The sequence below is a fragment of the Fistularia commersonii genome, chromosome 19 (assembly GCF_037954325.1).
Source record: "Fistularia commersonii isolate RoL2024-O1a breed Wild chromosome 19, RoL_Fcom_v1.0, whole genome shotgun sequence".
NCBI lineage: Eukaryota > Metazoa > Chordata > Actinopteri > Syngnathiformes > Fistulariidae > Fistularia > Fistularia commersonii.
Genome location: NC_141302.1, coordinates 10,955,089 through 10,965,000, shown reverse-complemented (window position 1 = coordinate 10,965,000; position 9,912 = coordinate 10,955,089). Strand labels below are relative to the sequence as shown.

Genomic DNA, 9,912 nt, shown 5'->3' with positions numbered 1-9,912 from the left:
CTGAAGGCTCTGCACCGTTGCCGGTGGAAAGAATTCCACTCATGTTTCCTTGTATTTCCCCGCCCCTCCTCTGTTCCCTTGGCGTTTGTTCTGTACTCGTACCTTGCAGAGCAGGACCCAAAACACTCTCTCACCCCCACCCCAGCACTCCCCAGGTCCTTTGAAAAATTACCTGGAGGTCTGGCGGTAAAAAAGTTCAGGCTATCCTGTGTCAGACACTGAGCGTTTCTCGCAGTTTGGTCTGCCATCAGCGCTAATTCTTTTAAAACAGAACTTGTCATGTTTATAGTTGATACTCTCTTCTCCACTAGTAAAGGAAAACATAAGGCCGAAGGAAGGCTGTACCTGGTATTTAAAGTTTGCAAATAAAAAGAAGCCAGAGGTCTGAGGGAAGAGTGAGATGTGAATGAAACAATACAATTCGTCACAGGGTTCGTCTTACTGGAAATGATTAAGACTTACAAGAAACTATTCTTTAGGAGGATGGAGTGCTGTTGTCTTGATGCCCCCACCTCACTCCGCCTTTTCTTTCTGTGTGCTTGCAGACTCGCAGCAGTCAGGAAGTCCCAGTAACAATGAGCCAGGCAAGAACCCTCTTCCAGGTATGTGGAGTACCAGTCATCCTCCCTCTTGTCATCGCCCTATTGTTCCCCTGCAGCTAATCCACTGTGCAGACGCTTATGCACACCATAACATACCTCGTTTAAATAGTGAAAGGCGCTGAACTTTCTGGTGTAAAAATGGCCGCAAAGACGGGTTGTATAGCTTAATTAGGTTTTTCTAATGGTCATAAAAAACAGAGCAGCCAACACAAACTATATAAGTCAAAGTGGCACACCTGGTGTAAAGATAATAAGAACATAAAGTCATTATTCCACAAGCTGACATCCACTAGCTGAGCCCATCGTTTTTAATTTTGCATGGACCGTGCAGGGATAAAATTTGATTGGTTCATAAAATCGGAATTGTCTACATCCCAGTGGCAACATCAAAAACAGAGTCAGGAATAATTGATAGGGACACTCAAGATGTGGTGGGAAAATGATACAGCAGATTGCAGATTGCTGGTTTGTTCAGGATCCCGTTGTTCCCCGGACTGACCCGCGCTGTGTCGTCACAATGTTGGAATGAAAATAGTATGAGAAGTGTAATTAGTTTTCTACCTCTAGAGTAGGTTCTGCTGATACACGTGCCAAGTAAAACATACAAGTGAGCCAATGACTCAAGCCTGGGAGGCCCTCTGCGGTGGCAGTGTTCACGAAAGCCATGGGCTCACTGGAAGCATTAGGCTCGGTAGGTGCCAAACTGAGCTGCCCGCCTATCTTTCTGGCGGGGCCCGGGTGCCCTTGGCATGGCATCAGAGCCAAGCCAGAGTCATTTGGGTGTCATTAATATGTCTTTCTACGTATTGACTGACAGCATCGGAGGAGTACTGCTGAGTCCCGGGAAGCGGCTCTTCACGGCGAAAAATATACATGAATCATCTGTTGTTACGTTCACGCTCAGGTTCCCTTTTCTGCGAGCGGGAGGAATCAACCCGGCGGCGTCAAAACTGTCTCGCTGCTGTTTAAGAGCGGCCTCTGGATTCTACATATTCTTGAGAAAAAAAACAACTTAACTTTGGGGAAAACAAACCCAAGTTACCCTTTCAAAATCATTTTTCATTCGTTTCACCATTGTATGGCAATTTCAGATACATGAAGATATTTCTCACTCTGATACTGTCTCCAAGCAACACAGTCAATATTGGCAGTTTTCAGGTTTTCCATATTTGTTCAAGTAACTGCAGGGGCTGATGTATTGTAGTCACAGCTGTGGGGTTCCTAGCCGAGAAAGTACGTCTCGTCACTGCGCTGCAGAAAAGTTCTGAGGTCGACCTTGTGTCCCCGCAGCTTTCGTTCTCAAGTCAACAGTTCAAAAATTAAATATCATCAATTATAGATGACAGAATAACAGATGCAGAAAAATGCCCACTGCTTGTCTTGGCATTTTTATTGTTCTGCAGTTTTTTGAAAAGGCACAGCATGGCTCAAAGAAGAAACCATTACCATTTAGGTGGATCCGTTTTGTATAGAAAAAAAAGTAAGTTTACTTTAGCATACATTAGGGGAGGTCTACACTTTGAAGTGCCTTTCGAGTTTATTTGTTAAATAGAAAACTCAACAACAATTAAGAAGATGCTCTGGTGATCCAACCCGGTATCATCATCTATACTCTGTCTATGAGACAAATCTAGTTGCACTGTTTTTTTCAGGTCAGGTATACTCTATAGGAAAAAAAGGGATGCATATGAGTATCCAATTAAGTTCATGACACAAAAGTGGAGGTGCACTTAAAAAAAATGAAGAAATATGTCTTAAAATGTCTAAAAATGTTTTTGACAGTTTGAGACTGATAAGGGTAATCTTTAGATTTAAATTTTCCACCTCTATTTAAGAGTAGTTGGTGAACATTAGATCATTGATCCAAGGATTGTATTGGTATTTGTATTGTAAAAGGACTTCATTCAATGAATTCACATTTTCATCCATCATAATTAAATCACCTAAATCATCACACCAGTTATCATTAATTTAGGTGGCATGATTTGTGCTGATACATCTATACATTCCTTGATCAACAGTATACTTGGAGGACAGCTTCATTAAATCAGGAGTCTTCAGTGTTGCGGAACTGGTGCGAGTGTCCAGAAGTAAGTACACTGCTGTTTCAATCTTTTTTTTTTCACCTTTTCTCTTGCGTACATGCATGAAAAAGAAAAACCTTCCTGGCATTAGTAGCGCAGGGATTCTGGGAATCACATGAGGTTGCATGTAGGAAATTGCAAGTAAGTTTCATTCTAACTGAAACAACAGAGAGTTCAGAGAGTTGATGGTAGCAAAGTCAATCATGGTTTGTACACGCCCCCGTCCAGTAATTGAAATGTCTGTTCTTTATATATGTGTGTTTGTGTGTGTGTGTGTTTGGGTTTGTGTTCATGTGTTTCCAGTGAATCCTCATGTGTTTTCCAATATATTTAATGTTAAGTCGTAGTCACTGACACACAACACACACCCTTACTGTAGGAGAAGGTTTGGCCTGTCTGCTCTGCAAAAAGAGAACGCTTGTCGGTATGAGATGTGAGATGTCTGTATGAGCCTGTGTGTATTTGTATAAACACGTCTTCCCTCCCAAAAAGCCACTGACGGTTGTTTCTCTACGAAACCTCTGCCTCTCACAGTGGAGAAGCACCCTGAGGCACCATTTACTTGTCGGAGCTGTGAGCTGGAACACAAAGACTCCAGTCACCCTCAACAGCCTATATTAAAAAGAAAAGTACCTGTTATGTCTGCACGTTGTAGTTTGTACAAGGCATTTCCAGTCTTATAGTTAAAGTGAAATGCTTCAGGAGGTAACTCTTAGGAGCGGGTTTAAATTTGCACTCGGTTGAATCGGAGTATAAAACAACAGGATTTCTGCTCATCCAGCAATACTTGGAAAGCCGCATTCCAAATCCAGGTTGTGAAAATTGCGGACAGTGAGAGAAAAATGCAAATATCAATCTTGTGCTGTCCTAAAATAAGGAAATAACATTCTCTTATGTTCAGAACAGAGCTCCCCAAAATTGACAAAATTATAATCTGAAATGCTTCAAGAAGATTAGAGACGATGATACCACTTTGGGGACAGCAAGAAAAACCCAATTTTGATAATAATGTCAATTATTTATTTGTTTATTTATTTTTGAATACTTATTTTCTAGCAAAATAAAATCTGGTATTTGGCTACAATCACTGTGTAATAAAGCAAGCATATTCTGCATTAATACAAACAGGAATGTATTGGCGAAACAAGTGTTCCTGAAAAGTTCTCAAGGGCCTAAAATAGGTCAGAACTGGGTTGGATTGGAGTAAGGGCCAAGAACCCTGCCCTATCAAGCACCAATAAACCATCCACTAAGTAAAATGTAAAAAAAAAAGTCTAAATAGTTATGAGTTAATATGATTCTAATGATCACCATTTAACATGTGAAGGGTCGAGAAACACAAATTCATAGTGACCTTGGATTTTGTTTACCTCCAGTAACAAAGTGTGTATGATGCCATTGCACGCGCCAGATTGTATTAATCACACTTTGAAATGTAGAACTCAATGACTTCAGCTGAATATCCTTTCAAAGACTTTTGTTTTTGTTTGGCGTTTGATTTGCCCCCTGACCAGATGGCCACCGCGCCGGTGTGTTTGCTCTCATGTGACCAAGCCCACTCTCACTAAAGCCGACTGAAGTCGAGCTGGAATTTTAAAAAGGTCGACGTACGCGCAGGAATTGTCACTCACTCAGCCGGTCACTCCCTGGGAAGATATCTAAGCCGCCGCTTGTCTATCATCGCGCTTCTCTCCCAACTGTCCAGGCTGTTGAGACATTCTTTGAAGTCCATCAAAGGGAGCCGTGGAGTTCAAGGCTGACTTGCGATCCAGCATTTGGATGAGGGCACTCATTAATGCAACAGGAGTCCGAGACTGCTAGTGTAAAAATACTTTGGAACAGATAACATGGGCAAATGAGACTTGACTAAAAATACATCAGGGAGGACATTGCTCTTTATTTGATACCCTCAAACAGCAAACTATCTCCTGTGAGCATGAGCGGTGCGAGAAAAAGGGTTACGTTATTTTTGCAGCCTCATCATTTATATTTCTTGTGTTTCAACTTTGAAGTGAAATCCAAGGTTATGAGATGAGATGATTGGCAGGGCTTCCAAACAGCATTGCAAATAGCCCACTGAGCCAGTGAGAGGAGGAGTTGGTCGGGGGTATCCTCAGCCTTGACTGAAAATAAAAAAAAAAAAAGAAAATACAATGGACTTGTATTCAGCGCGCCTGGGCCGGATGCATTCCTCCACAGACAGCTTGGTATGGGTAGCAATGGGTCGGGGCCTTTGCCAGGGCTTCAGTGGGCTGCCAGGGTGGAGGCTGGTGGAGGGATCGTGCCAGTGGTGAACCTCAGACCACAACAGACGGCGCCACACACTCCATCCCCTCATCGACTCCAAACCAACCAACCGCTCGATCTGCAGGCTGCCTCGTGGGCCACACACTGATGAGCGAGAGACAACGAAGGACAGAGGAGGCGGGGGGGGGGGGAAGAGAGAGAGAGAGAGAGAGAGAGAGAGAGAGCGCGAGAGAGCGAGAGAGAGAGAGAGAGAGAGAGAGAGGATGCCTGGTGAACTCCTTTTGTTCTGTGCACTCCAGCCCATCCTCCCGTGAAACAATATCCCTCACCTTGACCGCAGTGTGGAAAACAACACCGTCTCCACTGTAAATCACTCTGTGGGAAAACCGCTGAGTGTGACTGAACCACAGAGAAGATGTTGATTTCATTTGCTGAGATTTTATTTATGCGTCACTTGTGCAAAGACCACCCCATTAAAGAATATATTGGGAGGGGACGTCAGCATACAACCAAGTACAAAAGTCCTCCTTCACTGCGACCCTTACATTAGAAGGCAGTCGCACGTGGCTTCAACTCCCGCCCGCGTCCGTCGTCATGTGGAAGCAGTGACTTGTTAATCAGGCCGCTCAGCAGAAATGTCTGTGATGGTCAGACAGTTAACCTGTGAGTAGGGAGCATTTAATTTGATGCATTGGGCCTCTAAAGTGTCAGTCAAGGCAATATACAATTAATTGTCTGTCTCCAGATATAAGCAAAGACACCATCTGACACCGCCTCCTTGCTGTGATTACAGTATTACCGTGGCTCTTTGTGTCTCTGTGCTCCACAGTGCCCATCACCCACGGTGCAGCAGTAAACTTCTCCATGGCAGACATGCCTAGCCAACCCTATTATCATGACCTGAACTCCAGCGTGGGGCTGCACCGCTCCCTGTCCTCTCCACCTGGCAGGTGAGTGCGATTACAATTTAAAAGAGCTTTTCTCTTCTAAATCTCTTACCCTCAAAAAAAAATAATGTGCACTTTGGACTGAATAAATAAAAAAATTCTATTGACTTTCGTATGGAGTATCAAGTTGAGGATGCGAGTAGCCAGAATGCCAAAGGTGCTGGCATGGATCCTCAAGATGAGATCAGAAAAATGTTCCAGTCATTAAAAAAACACATGAAAAAATGGGAGAAACTAAAAGTGCAACTTTTCTTTTGCAAATTAAGGGACGGAACGATTGGCAAGATTCGAAGAACGGACGCTGAAATTATGTTTGAAAAGTCTTAGAAAATGATCTCCGAAACGGAGACGAGACCCTTCTGTGGCAAAAATTCATGATCGGTATCTGCAGAGATACAGGTCTATGCACAGATCTGATACCATATAAGTTATTAGCCCTGAAAAAGGACCTTGAGACTTCTATCTAAAGTTACACGCACAGGAAATCATCTTCTTCGCCGCTCGAGTCACATGACTTGGACTTGATTCACATATTTGACGACTTCAAACTTGGCTCGACAAAATCATAAGAGACTTGCAACTCAGCTTAGACTTTTAACACCAATGACTCATTATGTCCTCGGACTAGAGCCTAATGACTGGAGGGAGTTGACTCACCCTGTGCATTAAGTGTCAACGAAGTGTAATTGAGCCAGATTAATTTCATGATTACAGTTTCAGCGAATAAAACAAGGAACTCACAAATTTCTATCAAATAATTACTCATGGGACCTGTTAAAAAAGGGGACATATAGTGGGACATTAGTAACCTGGAATCAATCATTACCAAATAAAGTTTATCAGTGATAACAGGAGAAACAGTTTTCGATTCCTTCACTGTATCCAGTACAATATAATCAAAGATAAACTATTTCTCAGTTGATTGAACTCTTTATTTTTATTTTTTTTTGTCATTCTGAAATGATGCATGCATGGCCATGCCCAACCTCTCACTCCTGTTCCCATGTCTCACAGCAAAAGGCCCAAAACCGTGAACATGGAAGAGAACATGGACACCAGCCCGACAGGACCGGACTTCTACTCATCACCTAGCTCACCAGCCAGCAGTCGGGCAAACTGGCACGATAGAGATGGAGGTGATTTTTTTCTGTCTTTGTTCATCTACCAAGTTTGCCAGACATGGATACACGTCATCAAGGACACCCAGTATCACGTTTACCGAATTACACCAGACCCTCACTATTAATCAGACCATGTTGACTGAACTTAATGAGAGGCGGGGTAGCATTTATCTTACAGCATCATTGTGTGGAAGCAGATATGAAAGTGTTTTTTTTGAAATAGCTCCTCTTATGCTTTTCAAACTTTTGTTCTACTACGTGTCACAGCAGTTTTCATTGCATACGAACTGTATCTGGTTTCCCTGCACATAAACCTGCTCACCCCTCTTAAAATACATACCATGACAGAGATAGCCCCCGGCCTCGCCAGTTGTAAAACAGCTTAAACCTATTTGAACTTGAGTGTAAATGTAAATCAGTATTCTCTCACACCTGTCGCCTGCAGTACAGGAAACACGGGATTCCACAACATATAGGTCTCAATCCTAGAACACAGTGTTCCAGAGTGCTATAGTATGTTAGAAAAACAGCAACTGTGGTTTTTGGAATTACATATACCCCCAAATGACAGTTAACAAGTCCTGAAATCAGCTTTCATTCTTGTAAACAGAGTAGAAACACAGGTTGAGTTATTTATAAGGAACTAACTCGAGGGGCAGGTGGTTCAGGAAGATTTTAACCACGGCAGAGAAAAAATTCCGGACATTTTACAACTTGCGATCCGACTGACGTCACACAACAGTCACATACATCTAGTCATATTGGGAAATGACAAAATGGTAGATGTGTGAGAAAGAAAGTTGACTGTTGTGCAAGACAGAAAATCCTCACGAGACTGATTGCATGTCTCATTACATTGTCTCCTGGCACTGAGCTGCCGCTGTTAATTAAGGCCCTCGCTGCCGCGTATTTCTAGATCAGTCTTGCTCACTCTGCCGACTTTTTTCCATGCTCTGGATCTAACAGGAATGCCGGTATGAAATGATTGGTCTGAGTCACAAATGGTACAAAGTGCTCTTGTTGAAAATCTGCAAGATGTGGTTTCTACCCACTACACTGTGAAGGTGATCCATCAGTTATTCCCTGACGGTTTTATTTGCACTAAAATGCATCAGATTTTATCAATAAATATCGAACTTCTACACCTCTTCTGGGTGTGTAGACATTCTTTACAATATTCTTTGGATTTTCTCATTTCTGCATAAATTGAAAACACGCTGAAAACCAGAGGGGTGAAATTAGGAAACGCGTGTTATTAAATTTTGCTTTAACTGTAGACGTCTCCTGTTTCCATTTCACTGTCCCGTTAGATTTTTTTTTTTAGTATTCTAACAGAAAAAGAAGGAGGCTAAGCCAGGGAAATATTAGATGACAGACAAGAGGAGACACAGGACTGGTGGGACTCAACCACAGCCCACTGTGGGTACATGAAATTTCAGACTGTCCCTTTGCGCAAGACCTGAGAGTATTACTCTGCATAAACTTGAGGCGAGAAAGGCAAAGCAGTGGGTAGGAAACTCTCCAAAAGCAGCTATTATTCTGTCAGGAGAGAATAAATGAGAAGTGGGTTGATATTAAACCCATATGAGGCCTCCCAAGTACCAAGCGGTCATTTCTTGCACATGGTCGACAAAACCTCGCCATGCGTCGCGAGAATTGATTTCTCGCCCACTTCTGCCCTTTTAAAGTACATTTGTTTTTATCATTTGATACAGACGATAGTGAGGCAATTAATCCGGTCCACATGTGAGAACATTTGAATTCAAACAATCAAATGTATTTAACTTCATGTAATCACTTGTTCGTTTTAATTTCCCGTGGCAGTCCACTCTCTCCTCAAAAGGTTTTATTGGGGGAGGGGGGTCGTGAGGAATATCTCCGCTGCAGAAAATACTTAACTTGCAAACATCAAGTGGTGCTATCTATCTCCTCGAAGGTATTTCTCTCTCCGACACGAAAATGAAAGCACTTAAGCCTGTATCCTCTCGCAACCTCAGTGTGGGAAATCCCCCTGAATTCCAGCCACCTTGTCCTCTCTGGAGATGAGTGATTCATCCCACCATTCCGGTGGATCCTTTCCTGATGTGGGAAAATGAGGGAAGAATGGCTAATATATTAGCAATGTCCCAACAACACGGGTTACGCTTGTTTTGGGAGGGAGAGATGAATGATTTAAAGCAATACCCCGAGAATCTGTGACAGAGCAGGAAAGCATTGATGAATGTTCATAGAATACACAGGCCATTGCTTCTCGCATCTATTTGTTATCACGTTCCCTTCAGCCACCGAGTCTCACCATGGAAAATTGAAAATCACACCGCTGTGACAGCAGAACATTGCTTACGAAAGTGTAGTGCAGCAATTAAGAGAAACTCATAAAAGTCTCTGCACATTCCGTCGCTCACACATTTTTTGAAACAAATTTCACGTACTTCGCTAAACCTTCGGGATTATTCCCGGGGAATTACGGTGGCTTGTCACACCCTGTGTAAGGCCAAGCCCAGCAGATGTTGCAGTATGATATTCTGTTTTAGATTACATGAGGGTCTTGAAATGTATAAATCCCACTTGAGCCACCGGCTGCTTTACAACTGAGAATCATCTCACCGGATTTAATTGTCTGCTCAGACATGACAAACACTACATTTTCACATGACTCACATTTCTTTCGCAATGTTAAGTGATTAAGTGGCAATTCCACAGATTATCGGTCCTTTTTGGCCCAAACATATTTGGCTCCTCTATAATTTTCAAATTAGTCAACTGCTTCTACAGAGAGACCGTGCTGCTTGTTAATTGTAGTTACGCCTCATTTTGTGATCGTTGTTTTAGGGTTTTTTCTAGCTTAAATTCTGAAAATGTTCTATTTAAAATAGCATTTATTCTTTTACCATACTGGGTAGATCACTGC

General features: G+C 42.5%; 1 protein-coding gene across 6 annotated transcripts in view; it reads left to right on the top strand.

Moving 5' to 3' along the window:
- LOC147223699 (nuclear factor 1 B-type-like) overlaps nt 1–9,912 on the top strand; it is a 73,352-nt gene that overhangs the window by 45,939 nt on the left and 17,501 nt on the right. For all 6 annotated transcript variants that reach the window (XM_086165205.1, XM_086165207.1, XM_086165204.1 and 3 more), the window contains 4 exons: nt 546–602; nt 2,624–2,692; nt 5,763–5,883; nt 6,895–7,016. In XM_086165205.1, coding sequence (XP_086021331.1) covers nt 546–602; nt 2,624–2,692; nt 5,763–5,883; nt 6,895–7,016 — 369 coding nt within the window. The remainder of the gene's footprint in view (nt 1–545; nt 603–2,623; nt 2,693–5,762; nt 5,884–6,894; nt 7,017–9,912) is intronic.